This window comes from Haliotis asinina, chromosome 9, assembly GCF_037392515.1.
Source record: "Haliotis asinina isolate JCU_RB_2024 chromosome 9, JCU_Hal_asi_v2, whole genome shotgun sequence".
NCBI classification, from domain to species: Eukaryota; Metazoa; Mollusca; class Gastropoda; order Lepetellida; family Haliotidae; genus Haliotis; species Haliotis asinina.
Genome location: NC_090288.1, coordinates 4,731,400 through 4,746,988, shown reverse-complemented (window position 1 = coordinate 4,746,988; position 15,589 = coordinate 4,731,400). Strand labels below are relative to the sequence as shown.

At 38.4% G+C, this 15,589-nt stretch overlaps 1 protein-coding gene across 2 annotated transcripts in view; it reads left to right on the top strand.

Moving 5' to 3' along the window:
- LOC137296236 (muscle M-line assembly protein unc-89-like) overlaps nt 1–13,769 on the top strand; it is a 34,891-nt gene extending 21,122 nt beyond the window's left edge. For both annotated transcript variants that reach the window (XM_067827976.1, XM_067827975.1), the window contains 4 exons: nt 310–2,769; nt 5,318–5,399; nt 6,662–6,818; nt 7,817–13,769. In XM_067827976.1, coding sequence (XP_067684077.1) covers nt 310–2,769; nt 5,318–5,399; nt 6,662–6,818; nt 7,817–8,102 — 2,985 coding nt within the window. In that variant the 3' untranslated portion in view covers nt 8,103–13,769. The remainder of the gene's footprint in view (nt 1–309; nt 2,770–5,317; nt 5,400–6,661; nt 6,819–7,816) is intronic.
- The last annotated feature ends 1,820 nt before the right edge of the window (nt 13,770–15,589 follow it).

The following is a 15,589-nucleotide window of genomic DNA, read 5'->3' as shown; positions in this document are numbered from 1 at the left end:
AATGTCATTTGAGTGTATCGAACATGACTAATGAAGTTTTGATGTCTTTTTAGAATGTTTATGATCCTGGGCCTAGAGTTTTTTAAGCTTTCTTAATGCTAAGATAGTCATAAGTTCCATACATTAACAACTTATGACCATCTTAGCTCAAAGAGAGCTTTGAAAATGTAGGCCCAGGTTAGAATTATCAATCACTTGGTTGTGAGATCCATGGACAGTTGGACAATTGCATAGTGAGGTGTTTGTTGATGGCATGTAAACAACACGGACATGTACCTTACCTCATGATTTTACGTATTTTCTTGCCAGATGAGTGAATCTGCCTTGGAACTGAACAGTGACAAAGGTGAAAGCCAGAAAAAGAAACCTGGTCGACCTAAAAAAATTGATTTGGGGGAAAAAGGGAAGAGGAAAATTGGTCGGCCACGTAAACATCCGGTTGTTGAAAGTGTAACTAAAGACAGCGTTGAAGAGGCAGAGGTGGAAAAAGTTGCTGCAACAGGGGAGGCAACTCCAGAGGTAGATGTTGACTTATTTACCTATGTCCCTGGTAAGACTTCGGACCCAATTCAGCTATCTACTGTGTCGAGCATCGTGAGCGGCAGTGAGGGTACAGCAAGTATTGATGGTGAAACACTTGAGAACAGCATTAAATCTGGTGAAGGTAACCTCTTGAATGGTTCTAAGCATGTAGAGGTGAAGAAATTATTGAAAAATAAAATACTGTCTCCAGATAGGACTCGTAAACGGAAAGCTAGCTTGGACACAAATTCTCAACCAAAGATCAAAAAACCTGGGTCAAGGCCACCTGCAGAAGATTCAAGTAGTTCACAAAAGCAACAGGACATGAATGATTTCCTGGATGCAACGCAGAAGGCTTTGTCAGGACAGGAGGCCAATGGTGTTGCAGATGATGAAGAGGACAGGGATATTTCTGCTTCCACTGTAATGGCCAAAGGTCCATGTATTGATAGTGAGGATGATGATGAACTTCTGAAATCATATTTGAAACCCAAAGGTCCCGCAAAGCCATGGAGTGTTAAGAAGAAAAAGAGGAAACTCAACATGTTGATGTCTTCCAAGAAGAAAAGTCCCAGGAGCCCCGAGAATCTGAAGAGGCTTGCTGAAATGGCAACCATGCACAATTCTTTTGAGGCCTTGAATACTAGTTTTGTTGGTGAACCTGAAGAGAATGATGGTGCTGCCTCACCTATTGTTGATAGGGATAGTTTAGGTGGAGAAACAGACTCTTCTGCCAAAAGCAGCAATACCAAAAATATCAAGAAAAATGCTTTTGCGGTGTTGAGGGAACAGTTGTCTCAAGAACCTCGGCTAAATGATGCTGTGCTGGATATTCATAACGGTGACATGATTCCTCCCATTCCAGATTCTGCTGAGGAGTTTCAGTCTCCAAAAAGGAGAAGTAAGAAATTCAAGGCTGAGCCTATTATGGATGCTATGGAGATGACAGCAGGCAGACAGGTAGAAGCAGGTAAGGCTAAGCAAGAAAGTACTGTGTCAAAACCCGAAACGACAGATGTCAAGAAAGTTAATAAGGGGAACTCTCCAAGATCAAAGTTTCGCAAGAAAAGATTTCATAAATGGAACAAGAAAAAGAAACACAGCCCTGCAGTTCTACAGAGACTTGAGGCTCAGCTGAAAGCAATGAGGGCAGCCATCGAAGCCGAGAAGAATGCTGCCAGCCATGGATTCCTGCCAGAACCAAGTGTTGTCCATGCAGGTCTGATGAACATTAAGAAGTACGGGAAGACAGTGTTGTCACAAATAAAAAGCAGTAAACATTATTCTGGGAAAGATGGAGCAGATGATGTGGGTGAGTTACTGTTTTCAACCTCAGCTTTGGGTAGCTTGCATCCAGCACCACAGCGGCTTCAGGTAGCCAAGAGAGGCAGAGGCAGGGGTGGAAGGATGGGGAGAGGAGGTGGACTGACCACAAAGAAATCATCTCCTATTGTTAGACTGAGCCCTCTTGGCCCTAAAAGTGATACTGCGACCACAAATGAAAGTGTCTCTGATATATTTAATGATGCTGAAATGGCTTCCGATCTTTCAAGAGATAAGGATCCACCCGTACTTACAAAGATGTCTGGCCTTGAACCAGATCAGTCCAGCATGAAGCTACCCAAGCAGTCGTCTAATCAATGGGATGCTCCAGATGGGTCAGACCTGCAGCCGAAAATGCAGGCGAAAAAATCATTCCTCAAACCGCGAGATGCTACAGAGTTTGCGAGTGACACTGGAGCAGTCTCCCTGAAGAACATTCTCCCAGTTTCTCGAAGGATGACAGCTCCAAAGAAAAATGCTTTTGTTGTCAAGCGTAGTTACAAGAGATCCCTTCAGAACTGTGGAATGAACAGGGGTGGTAAGAAGGGGTGTGGCCGGGGAGGCGGAAGGGGGATTGCATTACGGAGGATGATGATGAGACCAGGTATGGCCACCTCAAAATCTAAAATAGGCAATGTTGATTTACGTGACCTTTCCCCTGATCATTCTCAAGGAACTCCTCTTCACCAGTCACCACACTCTCAAACATCCATCTGGGAATCAGATCCAGTTTACCAGGGAGGGTTTTATGGTAAAAATGTGCACCGTCGGGCTGAAGGTCGACGTAATTCCAAGGAGAGGTTGTCTGGGATGGACCAGTCATCACCTTCTCATGACTCCAGGCACAGTTCTGGGCAGGACTTTCGCAAGGGCAGATCCCCTGGCAGTTTCCGACGCTCCATGTCAGAGGACAATGACCAAGCTGTAAGTATGAGCGTGACCTTTTAGTTTTTCTCTGTGTTAGGTATTGTTTGGAGGAAAGTCATGTCATATCACAATCTCAGCATTGCGGCAGGAGTAAATTAGAGGAGTACACAAAGTGCACGATCTAGACGTGATCCAGTTGTTGGACTTGAGTTTTATGGAAGCCTCATTGCCTCAGTGATATCTCAAACTGTGTGTGCTCGGGATTAGGTGCCTTGGGTCAATTCCCCACTAAAACTCAATCGTTGGAAAGTACTGAATTCAAAAGAAAGTGGGATCTCAAATGTTACATTTGTTAACCACTGGATTAATGATTAAACAGCCACAGAAACCTTTATGTTTGTTAGATTACCATGGTTGAACAATAATTAAAAAATACAACTTTTGACATACCATGGATCAGCCTAATTGAAACTAAGCATTATGTGGAATAAATGCTATAGTAGATGTTTATGATGTGGAAAACATAAGAATAGTTGTCTATTTGTGTGTTTGACTTTGGAGAACTAGAATAGAATGATTTTAAAAGGATGATTAATGCATTGGGATTTATTAAATGTATCCCAATCATTACTCATGTCAGTCACTAGATTTACCCAGACTTAGTTATTTGCTGGCTGCTATCACAAAGCTGGAATGTAAGTAAGTGTTCATCCTCGATAATCTCCAAGGTATACTGAATGATAAATTGGCACTATACCCTGGGTGCATCTATGGCTCGGCCTGATGATTTTATTACTTTCCTCGGCTGACTTTATATGCAGTCTGGTGTCTATGCTTGGAAGTTGATCATACCAATCACATCATACTTTCATTTCTTACTTATCTAACTGTTTTAACTTGGCATCTTTAATAATGCACAGGCACTCTGAAAGAAGTAGATGGAGTGTTTGTACATATTTTTCTGTATCGCACTGCAACCAAACCTTTGTGGCTGGAACCACTATCTTTGTTGACACATCAAGCTTGGCTGTAGTGTTGGCTTAAGTACTGATTACTGCGAAAATGAGGAACCAGCAAAGGGAGGTAATAAAACTATCTGGCCGAGCAGTAGATGCACCCAAGGTATAGTGTATATTTGTCGTAACGTATACCATGAAGATTATCAAGGATAGTAAGGGCTGTGTCAAACAATTAACAAATAAGCTTATTCTATGATATACTATCATTCCTATATACTGCTTAAAATGGTCACCATTTAAGACATGGTTTAACTTTCTGTGATAATAGTAGAACTGTCTTTGAATACAATACAACCTGTTGTAGAATAAAACAACTTTCCTGTATATTTTTGATGTGTAAGGTTTAAAGACATGCAGTGTTATGTGGTATTTAAACTTTATGATATGTCATTCTAAGAACATCTAACATAATTACACTTAAGATAATATTCTTAACAGCAAAAGAAACACAACTGGCTTTTTGTCAAGGGTTTAACATAGAGGACAAATGATGAGAGCTTACTGTCTGAGATTTCTTTTTTTCTTTTTACTTAAAAATTATGCTCCTTTTGCTGTTAAGTATATTCAGACATATAGTGCCCAGGCTTAAACTATGGTGGAAGTTGTACAACGTTAATATCCTGAAATCAGGAATTCTTACTCGGATAAGACACACATACTTGTGAAATAATGATTTTTTTAAATTAAAAAAATGGTCATATTATGTGTGGATATGGTTGATGATGTTTTATTAAGATGTTTAAGAAGAAAATGTGCCTCCAAAGTGCCAATGACAATGACACTTTGAAATGTCATCATATATTTTCACTCACATCATTGACTTGCTGTTGGTGTCCACGGAGCCACACATACACCATTTATTTCTGGTATCACATATCAACACCAAGTGGAAAATCAATCTGGACTAAACTTTTCTTAACATATTATTTTTCATAGTGATCAGTTTTGTCTTTGTCATCTTTGTTTAAAATTTATATATTACCCAAAATTTTCTTGTAGCTTGAGTTTGTGTAGTCCATCAACAGAGAGGTTTCTGGACAGTTCCTTTTGAGAAACAAAATGTTGGTGAAGTCAGATTTTGTTAAGTATCAGAAAAAAAACCCCATATTCCCAAATGGCCAAGTGGAAAGATATGTTGAGGAAATGTGACCATGCAATAGTAGACAGATGAATTTCTGTGTTTGACAAGCTAGGCACTTTGCAAGTTTTAAAACTTCTGTCCAAATTTTAAACATTCATCTGTCCATTCAGCCCTGAGAGGGTAGACAGGAGGAGATAGTAATGGGATTTAGGTTCTGTTACTTAAGTGCCGTTTCATACTCCCCAGGAAGGTTAAAATGAAAATCAGGTGCACTCAGATCCACTGACCAAAATTATGATGAATAGTACATAATTGAGGTATAGGTGTGGCCTCAAGCTTTGACATAATGGACAGGGCAGCTCAGTGATGTATATGGATTCATCTGTGGTAACACAGTATTCTCTTGTATCCTCCGACAGTTTTGAATGTTAAATGAGTCTGACTGCTGATTCTGTCACATAGCTTCTTTGTTAGCTGTGTGGTAATCATCTTTGTGTTGTTGCAGAGTGGATCCGAGCAGAACAGTAACAAATCCTTCAGCTACTCTCCCAACCGGAAGTCTGGGATTGGCAGCACTGTTGGAGCCGGTGAGATGGGGAAATAACTAGTCCATACAGGGAGGGAAATAAGTCAACTTCATAGTAGTCCATACAGGGAGGGAAATAAGTCAACTTCATAGTAGTCTGTACAGGGAGGGAAATAACTTCATAGTAGTGTGTACAGGGAGGGAAATAACTTCATAGTAGTCTGTACAGGGAGCATAATAGCTTCAAGTTGTCTATGCAGGGAGGGAAATAATTTGAAAATAGTCTGTACAAGGAAGGTAATTGCTTCAAAATAGTCTATGCAAGGATTGAAATAGCTTCAAAGTAGTCTATATAGGGAAGATAATGGCTTCAAAATAGTCTATACAAGGAGCGAAATAACTTCATAGTAGTCTGTACAGGGAGGGAAATAAGTTAACTTCATAGTGGTCTGTAAAGGGAGGGAAATAACTTCATAGTAGTCTATACAAGGAGGGAAATAAGTCAACTTCATAGTAGTCTGTACAGGGAGGGAAATAAGTTCATAGTAGTGTGTACAGGGAGGGAAATAACTTCATAGTAGTCTATACCAGGAGGGAAATAAGTTAACTTCATAGTAGTCTGTACAGGGAGGGAAATAACTTCATAGTAGTGTGTACAGGGAGGGAAATAACTTCATAGTAGTCTATACCAGGAGGGAAATAAGTTAACTTCATAGTAGTCTGTACAGGGAGGGAAATAACTTCATAGTAGTGTGTACAGGGAGGGAAATAACTTCATAGTAGTCTATACCAGGAGGGAAATAAGTTAACTTCATAGTAGTCTGTACAGGGAGGGAAATAACTTCATAGTAGTCTGTACAGGGAGGGAAATAACTTCATAGTAGTCTGTTTCAAGTTGTATATACAGGAAGGGAAAAAACTTTTGAAAAAGTCTATATACAAGGAAGGTAATGGTTTCAAAATAGTCTATACAAGGATTGAAATAGCTTCGAAATAGTCTACATAAGGAAGATAATGGTTTCAAAATAGTCTATACAAGGAGAGAAATAACTTGAGAGTAGTTTATACAGGGAGGGAAAAACCTTCGAAGAAGGTCCGTACGTATTTGTCAGTACATATTTTCATGTAATAGTAAAACCCCTTTTAGCATGTTTACTTATTGTGTCAGTATTTTATCATGATCATGAAAGTATTTTACACTCATGACGTTTCCACCTGTTCTTTCACCCTGTGATACAAAATTCATTGATGCTAGTATTGACATTCAATGACTTGGGCATGGCCTTCTTAACAGAGAAGTGACAAAAACGTTTGTGTGTTTAGTGATATCCCAGTTGTTTGGGGATGAAATCCCTCGCCTGGTCCCTGGGAGTGGCTATGTCATCAACGTGAGACTGGACGTGGAGCGGAAAGAGGCCACAGGCACCCACAAGAGTCATAAAAATGTCTCTACCCAGGAGGACCTGGACTTCGACAGGAGGTATGACAACCACACTCAACCCAGAGTTCACCCATGAACAACCGGGTTAGAATAAGTTTTAGGGAACCAACACTGTGTAAGAGACAACAAATGTTGACAGGCTCCAAGATATGGTCGACACATACCATCATATCCAAATTGTGTGGATTGAGGCTCATGCAGTTGATAACTGGATTGTTTGGTCTAGCCTTGATTATTTACAGACTGCCACAACCACAACTGACCAGTAATTTGCTGATCTCCACTGTCACACAATGAACAACATATCCACATAATGATAGGCTGTAGTTTTCTCTCCGAATATGACACTGTTAGCAGGTTGGTTGTGAAAGATGAGAACACAGCTCATTATAATGCTTTTTTACACAAGATTCTGACTTGAGCTGCAGTTTCCTAAAATCTCCGTTACTGATATAACCAAACCCGATATCCTGGCCACTTACCATTACTTAGCAGTTATTCAGCTGGCAATATGTATAGAATCTTCCCACAATAACAGACCTGTGAAGGTCTGGGGTAGAATAGGCCTTAGCAGCCCATGCTTGCCATGAAACGGCGACTGTGCTTGTCGTAAGAGGCGACTAACAGGATTGAGTGGTCAGACTCACTGACTTGGTTTGCACATGTCATCAGTTCCAAGTTGCACAGATCGATGCTCATGCTGTTGATGACTGGATTATCTAATCCAGACTTGATTATTTACAGACTGTCACCATATAGCTGGCATAATGCTCACTTACTCACTCCCATAATAACAGCATTCACAAAAATTAAAATGCATATGTTATGCACAGGATGCTTAGCTTAGTCTGTAGCAGGTGCATGTCCAAAATCAATTTCTGATGCAACCAAGGGTCAAAATATCATGCAAATATACATAATAACAATATGAGTAGGAATGGGTTTTATTAGGAGCAAAAATGGCAAATATGGTGATACTTTTTTAATCGTATTTATTTCTAGGGTTGATTTTCAGTTTTCTGCTGGACATATTTCAGACAGCATCATTCCACATCAAAGGAGAAATCGACGCATGTCTCGTCCACTGTCAACTCCTATACCCGCAAACCATCTCATTCCGAGCCCCAGCCATCCACATCTGCCTCTCCAGATGACCCTTACCAAAGGGAGAGAACTTCACAGCATCCTCAAATTTCCGATGTTGACCTGTGCGCCATGTTAGAAGAGAGGATATCATCTCGTAGAGGACTGCGGGTTGATGTGCGAGACAATCTCCTGGACAATATCAAACATGTGGAACGTGTTCTCAAAGAATCGTCCTGATTTCCATAAGATTGATGTTGTGATGTGTGTTGTGTTTCCCTGAACAGGAACTGTGAATGTGGTGAATGTTTTGTGATAAATTTTGTATTAAAACCATGCACTTTCACATTTATGCACTAGATTAGAAACAGCGCATGCTGCAGCAGTTCAACTGCAATGCCGATCAGTTTAAGAGGGATTGTTTCTATAATTGATTTGCTGGTCAAGCTTGGAGCTTTTGTTTTATGTATAGTCAAAGTCATGTGTTTGAATCTCTCCCTGTATGATAAGAAAAAGGCAAAGTCATAAAATATAGTGTAGACATTTAAGTTGGTGATTTGTCAGTCCAGACTCTTTTTGTTTAGTGGATTACGGATTCAACCAACGCTGAAATAGTGTGGGAAAATAATCGGAAAATACTTATTTCATTCTGTTGGCATTCACAATGAAACAATTGTATGAAACTGCCGTATTTGTTTTATGAGATAAGCATTTCAAAGATAGGCATTTACATAGTTTTGTTAATCTGTCATGTTACTATCAGATCAGAATATTTTCATTGCTGCTCTTATGAGAAAAATCCTGATCTGCAGTTTGGAAACTCAAAACTTATTTTGCAACTGTTCAACGAAAAAGCTGGATCAAAGTCAGTCTGATTTTGTCCATGTCTCTTCATTATTGCTGTGCGAACATAAAAATAAAATTCATAAGAATAAAGTCAGTTCTTACTAATAGACAACAGGAATGTTCTTCAGGGATTAATGAAAAAAAATTATGAACAATATCCTCCTGCAAAGTCCAAAGTTATTGAATATATATTTGCTCACCTGATTGCACTTATGAGGCTCTAGTGAGATTCTGATCCAGCGCCCAGAGTCAACTGACATGTATTTTCACTGAATGAGTATTTTGCCCTCTTCTGTTTGTAGGACAGTGGAAAAGGATGAAATTCATTTGTGTGGGTGATTGCTGACAATAGACATCTATATTTGATGACTTTGCACCATTAGTCTCACGTGGCATCCTGAATTCAGAAGTGATGAGTTCCTTATAAATGATGAACTTGACTTCATAACCACAAGCCTTCAATGTAGGTGCTGATCATGTTTGGGCCAGTTAGTGGCATACATTCTTTGTAATCATACTTCAGAGAAGACTTGAGATGTCTTGGGTCTGTTGTGTTTATGTTTGATGAGAAGTAACTTGTACATGTTGGTGTAGCTGGGTAAGAAGTACCCCACACAAAGACCTCCCCACAGTTCTTGGTACCACCTTGTTCTTGAATCTGCCCAGTGACAACACCCATTGTTTTAATCCACCAAGAAACTGCACCCCACGTGCTGACTCCACCCACTGGTCCCACCCTAGTTATGACTCCCCTCACAGATCACTCCCCAGTTCTTGACTCCACCCTCAGATCACTCACCAGTTCTTGACTCCACACCACAGATAATACTACTGTTTTTGAATCTAACTGGAAACATCACCCTTTGTTTTGATCCACCCACAGACCACACCCCAGATGTTTCCACACACTCAGAGATATCACTGCCCAGTTTTTGACTCCACCCATAGACCACACCCACAGTTATCTCCACACGCACATGCACTGTTACTCCACCCACAGACAATACTCCTGTTGTTGAGTCTACCCAGAAACCAACACCCTGTGTTTCCATCGACCCAAAGAACACTCCCCAGGTTTTAAATCAACCTACAGACAACACCATTATTACATCCACCTGCACAAAATTTCAGAACTTCCAGAACTGCTATATGCAATGTACTCCATACCATTTCATCCCTATCCCAGGATATATTTTTGATACTGTTATGCAGAATTCTGAGGATGATGGAAGTGATCAGTTGCTGTAACACAAATTATAATGAGACATTTGAACAGGTTTAAAGAAAACAAAACTTTGCCTAATTGAAAATAAACTCCACTGTTTCATTGATTCTTGTTTTCCCTTGGATTGTTTCTTCAGATGTGCATATATTTTCCATTGCCATATTGGGTACATTTTGATATGTATGAGCACAAGTGTTTTATTTTATGCCTTAGGTAGTTCCTTTCATTCCATCATTGTTGTTATCTGTGACACGACTTCGAGTCAGTACTGTCATTACTTTAAGAGGATAACAGAAGTGGTCTGCCCATTCGTCATTGTCAAACAAGATAGACTATTGAGAATGACTAAACATGAGGGGAAGTTATCTACCCCTTATTGTCATTGCTGTTTTGGCACCAAGCCTAGTAAGAGTGTATATGTCTGTGTCTGTGTCTGTCTTTGTGTGCATGGATATATTTTAACAACAATACTTTGAGTGTTTTTCTTCAATGTGCAACGATAATCAAAACCCCACTATATACAACATCCATTACTAGTCTGAAGGAGTGAAAAATTACTCCTTTTATGTAAAATCATGGATGTTGAGAATTTCCTGTATCATTAATGGAGGTATGTAGGTGTACATTTGCAGTGGGATTAGTTTTGTCCTGGTGACATTGAGAAGGGACACCCTTTAACCAAGATACTTGTTTCACACAAGAGACCTGCCATTGTCTTTTTCACAAACTTATGTTTCCAATATTTTTTTATATTGAAAGTTAGTAGTAGTATATGTGTAACCAGTATTGTCGTATGATTACATCTTGTTCTTCCGGCTACACTGCATTACTTGTGTAGACCTTAACGAGACCAGACGTTACTCTACCATCATTTGTTGTGGAACTTTATTGTTTGTTTTTTTCACAAGAAAGAAGACGTATGGAATCAGTATTGGGCAGGAGTGGACTAAGGAAATGTCATACTACTTTGTGCCTTGATGACCATATTTGTAACTATACTGATGTCAAGGAGAGCACATTTTGAAGGCAGAGCAGGGAGAGCACTCTGGATGCTAAAGAACGTAATGTATAGTGCAAAAGTGGAGCGCTATAATTTGACCAGATTCCAAGCTTTGTTGTATTGAATTGCATTTAGTTGTTGTTTTTGTGCAGATTGAGTGTGGAGAGATATATGCCTTTGTAACTGCCAACCCACCCTTAACAGTTTCTGCAGGGATTAGCAGGAAATGATTATTTGTATGCAGAAGAGTAAAATCAAATGGACGAATCAGTGTATTGACATAGATGAAGAGTTAAGTCATGTGAGAATATAATTTTTTAAAAATACACTTAAACTTAGAGATTTGCACTTTGCCTGTAAATTGCTTGGATATACTGGTCCCAAACATTGCCCATGTAATCCAAAAACTCTTTTTATGTATGGCATTGTGTACTTAGTTTAGAAATAGCTTTCATGGAATGTCTTTTCAGTGTTTATGCATTAAGAAATATGTTTTTGAAGCAAATGTTAGTATGACTGTTTTTGTGTATTTCAGTGTTTGATTGATGATAAAAGTTGTTGTGAGTGTTGTCTGTCATTGTATCCACTATATTCAAAGCCTTTCCTGAGCGGTAGCAGAATTTTCCTGTCATGTCACTCCATTGGTGACAAGCTTATGTTGTTTTAATAGAATACTGAGTAAATGTGCTCGTTTACACATTCATTTGAACATGTGTAGCCAGCCATTTAGGTGCCCCAATTTACTGTGGAGAGTTGCTTCCCTTGAACACACCAGAATGCTGATACCAAATATTTCAAACTTTGATCACTTATGGCTATCATCCCACATTAAGCTGACACCTGTCATCAGGGTAGCTGGTCACAAGCCTATTTCTGGCATTTATCAGAATCTATCTGAAACGATTTGATGGCCACGAGCTGTTATTTACGAGGTGGTTTTGATTGTTACATCATAATAATACAGTAAGAGCTGTTGTATTGAAATGACGGTTCAGGTTTTATGTATAACAGTTGCGTAGGTTGGATAGAGGCATTGTTGAGATGGTTCACTGTGTACATAGATATACAGTTTGTTGAACTCTGCTCTGAGACTTAATCCCTATGGTATTTCACTAGATATATAGGTACATTCAGGAAAACCACGCTCTACTGATAGTCAACTTCATTATTGCATTGAGTGGTGTTTCGGTGTAGGCTCTAACACCGTTATCAAACAATATCATTGCAATAAAGAAGTTGACTATCCAAAGAACGTGGTTTTCCTTCATCTATACAACTTCTTAAAATGCCTCTCAAAGAAATGAAGGTACATGTTAGCTGTACTGTTTTTTTCATGTCACACCTGTATTGTAGAACAGACCCAAATGCAAGATTAAATTTACATTCCTGTTTGACAGCGGTACAAGAATCTGTATTGAAATGTCACACTCTTGTAATTAAAGAAGTTGTTATCCATATCCAAGTTTGTTCCATGTATTTCTCAAGATAAAAATGCCACTCAAAGAAACAAATGCAGGAGTTTAAGAAATATGGTATCTTGAGTATGTTGTGAACAGCCCCTTCAGTTGTCTCTGCCGATATATGGTTTTAAAAAGCCTTTGTCATTGGGTCTGTATATTTTGATGTATAAAGTGTTTTTGAATGAGGCAACAGGGATATAATGTACATGAATCAGAGCTTTAGGCTATAGTGTGTTATTGATCATCATTAGTGTAAATATTACATGAAGATGTGTATAAACTTGGGATGGGTTTATCTCAACTTCCCATGTGACGCATCTGGTTTATCAGGAGTTGTGGGGATCTGGCCCTGATTTCTTGATACAAACTTGAGTTTTTACGCTAATTTCAAACTGTTAGACAATCAGGGGTTTTCAAATTGTCAAACTGGACTTCTAAAATACAAAACCCCAAACAATCTAAATAACTTACCTACTGAACTTAAATTGTCTCCTACATTTGAGTTCAACATCAGTCAATTTGGGGAAATGCATTTTGATGTGATTTCTCAGATTTGAGTGAAAACTTACCTAATTCAAACTCAAACTTGTAACTTAGTCAGGAGTGGTCATGCTTCCCACACTACATTTATGTCGTCATGAGATGAACATTTTTTCAATAATCTTGTGGTGATTCATTTGAACTTGATCTGAGCCTCCTTTCTGGGCATTGTTTCCATGTCTTGAGCTGATTTGCCATGGATTTAAGTATCATTTATCACCAAAACAAGTCATTAAGGAATGTTTCTCTCAGGGATGTGTTTCCCTGCTTGCTTTTTGGGTCATGTAATGATTGCTTAGGAATGTTGTTGTGTTTCCGTCAGTCCTAACTATGAAAAGAATCACATCTTCCACAAGCAAAGAATGGTGTGTTGGGTGAGCTTATTTTATAATTATATATATGCTTTGTTTAAAGCTCTTGGTGTAAAGTAAATGGTATATGTTAGCTATATCAATTGCTATATTTTTCTTCTTTAAAAAGTAAGGAAGTTGCAGTTTTTCATGAAGAGGTTATAAATTTTAATTTGCGATTTTTGATCAGAAGGTTATAAACTTATGTTGCATAATAAGAATAATGATGCGGTTTTGTTTTCCACTGTAGATTTGGCATGGTAAATTGGGTAAAAGAAATCTGATGATAGATATATTCTCATGGATGTGGATGATATCACAAATGTAGATCATCATTTGTTGCCTGCAGGCACATCACACAGTAATGTTAACTCAAGACTGAACTTTGTCACATTTATTCTGTTATAGCATCAGTTGACTCTCTTCATCCTGCGGATTTGTTTCCCATGCCAATTTTCTTGTAAAGACATTAAATACACGATTCATGCTTTCTCGCTCACCTCTCTGTCGTAACAGTGAACTGTGTCATTATATTTATGATAGTTTGTTGAACAACTTTTTCATTTTTGGGACAAAAGCCTCACAGAGTTGGTATGATGTTTTAATTATGATCAGCTTTTCAGGGATTATTTTATATTTATTAGTTTTCGAGTTAAAAGCGGACCGATGAATTGCAATCTGAGCCAAACAGGCTATAATGATTGAGTCTCGATCAGGCAATCCAGTTCCTGATGTTATGCATCATCCATCAGCCAAGGTCAGCTATTTTTGTCTTCATGCTTGTTGTGTTTGTTGTTTACACACTGCCGTCACCCTGAATGCAGCATTAAAAGACCAAGTCTGGACCAAACATCAAAAAACATTCTGGGGCTCCTTTCATGAAGCAACCTTAACTCCGTCTTGAACATTTCACTCAACCACTGTCAGAAATAGGGAAAAAAAAACTGTTCTTAGGCTGTTGCTCTGTATCCCTCAAATTTACACAACTTCAAATAGGATTTGTGGAAATAACTCACTGCGGACTAACTGGGCATTCAGTGGGAAGTGCAAGAGGACTGTCGTCTCAAAGATATTTTGTGCTCTTTCATTTGTGTTGCATATGTCTCATCTATTGATTTACATCTTTTTTATCATGAAGTTTATGATAAAATATGTAAAAAGAGTACGATACTTGATACCCACAGAAAAGCATTGCATGAAGTGTCTTAAAATATATAGGTGGCATGACCATCCAAAGATTGACAAGAATGGATATTGTTATAGTAGTGAAGTACCCAGTATGACCTAACATATATAATTCCCCTACTGGATCATCACATCTTAACTGATACATCTATCTCCCAGTTTCACCCATCCTGGTTTCGCTTTTGAGACGATCTCTCCTACCTGTTTCTTTTTATAGTGATAGTTCAATTCAATTTATTACCAATGGTGGTACATGAGAATACAAACAAATAAAAATATATATAAATATATACATGTCAAGATGGCAGGTACAAGCTAAAAACAACCAAAAGTTAAAATATCTTTTGTCAATTTAAATATTATATTAATGTAGATAGCAAGATTTTTAATATTGCGCATTTGTTCAGAGAACAGTTTGATGACTTTCCACAAGGATAATGAATTCAGGTAAGAATGAAATATGTTTGTCTACACTGTAATAAAGCATCGCATTTGAACAGATAATGGAGTGCATCTGCACGAGTTACTTAACGTGCACAGACGATATTCTCCAGGAACATTTGCGAAAACAGCCAACTTCTATGGGGAGGTGATGATTACTTGTTCTGAGTCTTAAAATCAGGCAATATATATGTTTTGGCAGAAACAGATATCTCTCAAATTCTATATTGTTTTTTAGAATAAGATGAAAAGGAAGATTTTGAGCTCTGTATCATGGAGGTATGCCATTTCTGTAGAAATTGGTGTTTGAGGATCTGTTCAATCTTAAAGGAGAGAAACTTAATTGTACAGAGAAATGGAATATCAAATATTTTGCTCATTTCGTGTCTTTCTTATAAATTCAATACAAGGAAATATGTTGATTACAGAACTAGCTTGCAGCATGATATAATATATATTATATGACAGTTTGGCACAAAATGGAAACCAGCACCCGCCAAGCCAAAAACGTATCAGTCTTTTGTTTCATTTAACATACAACAGGTATCGATCAAGTTCTCTGTATATCATATAATCTGGTGTTGAATTGTATTAGTGACTCCATTGTAGCTACATCCGTAATATTTTCAGCGTGAAAGTATAATTTCAATATGGCCATTTATAAAGTGCCCTCTGTAATA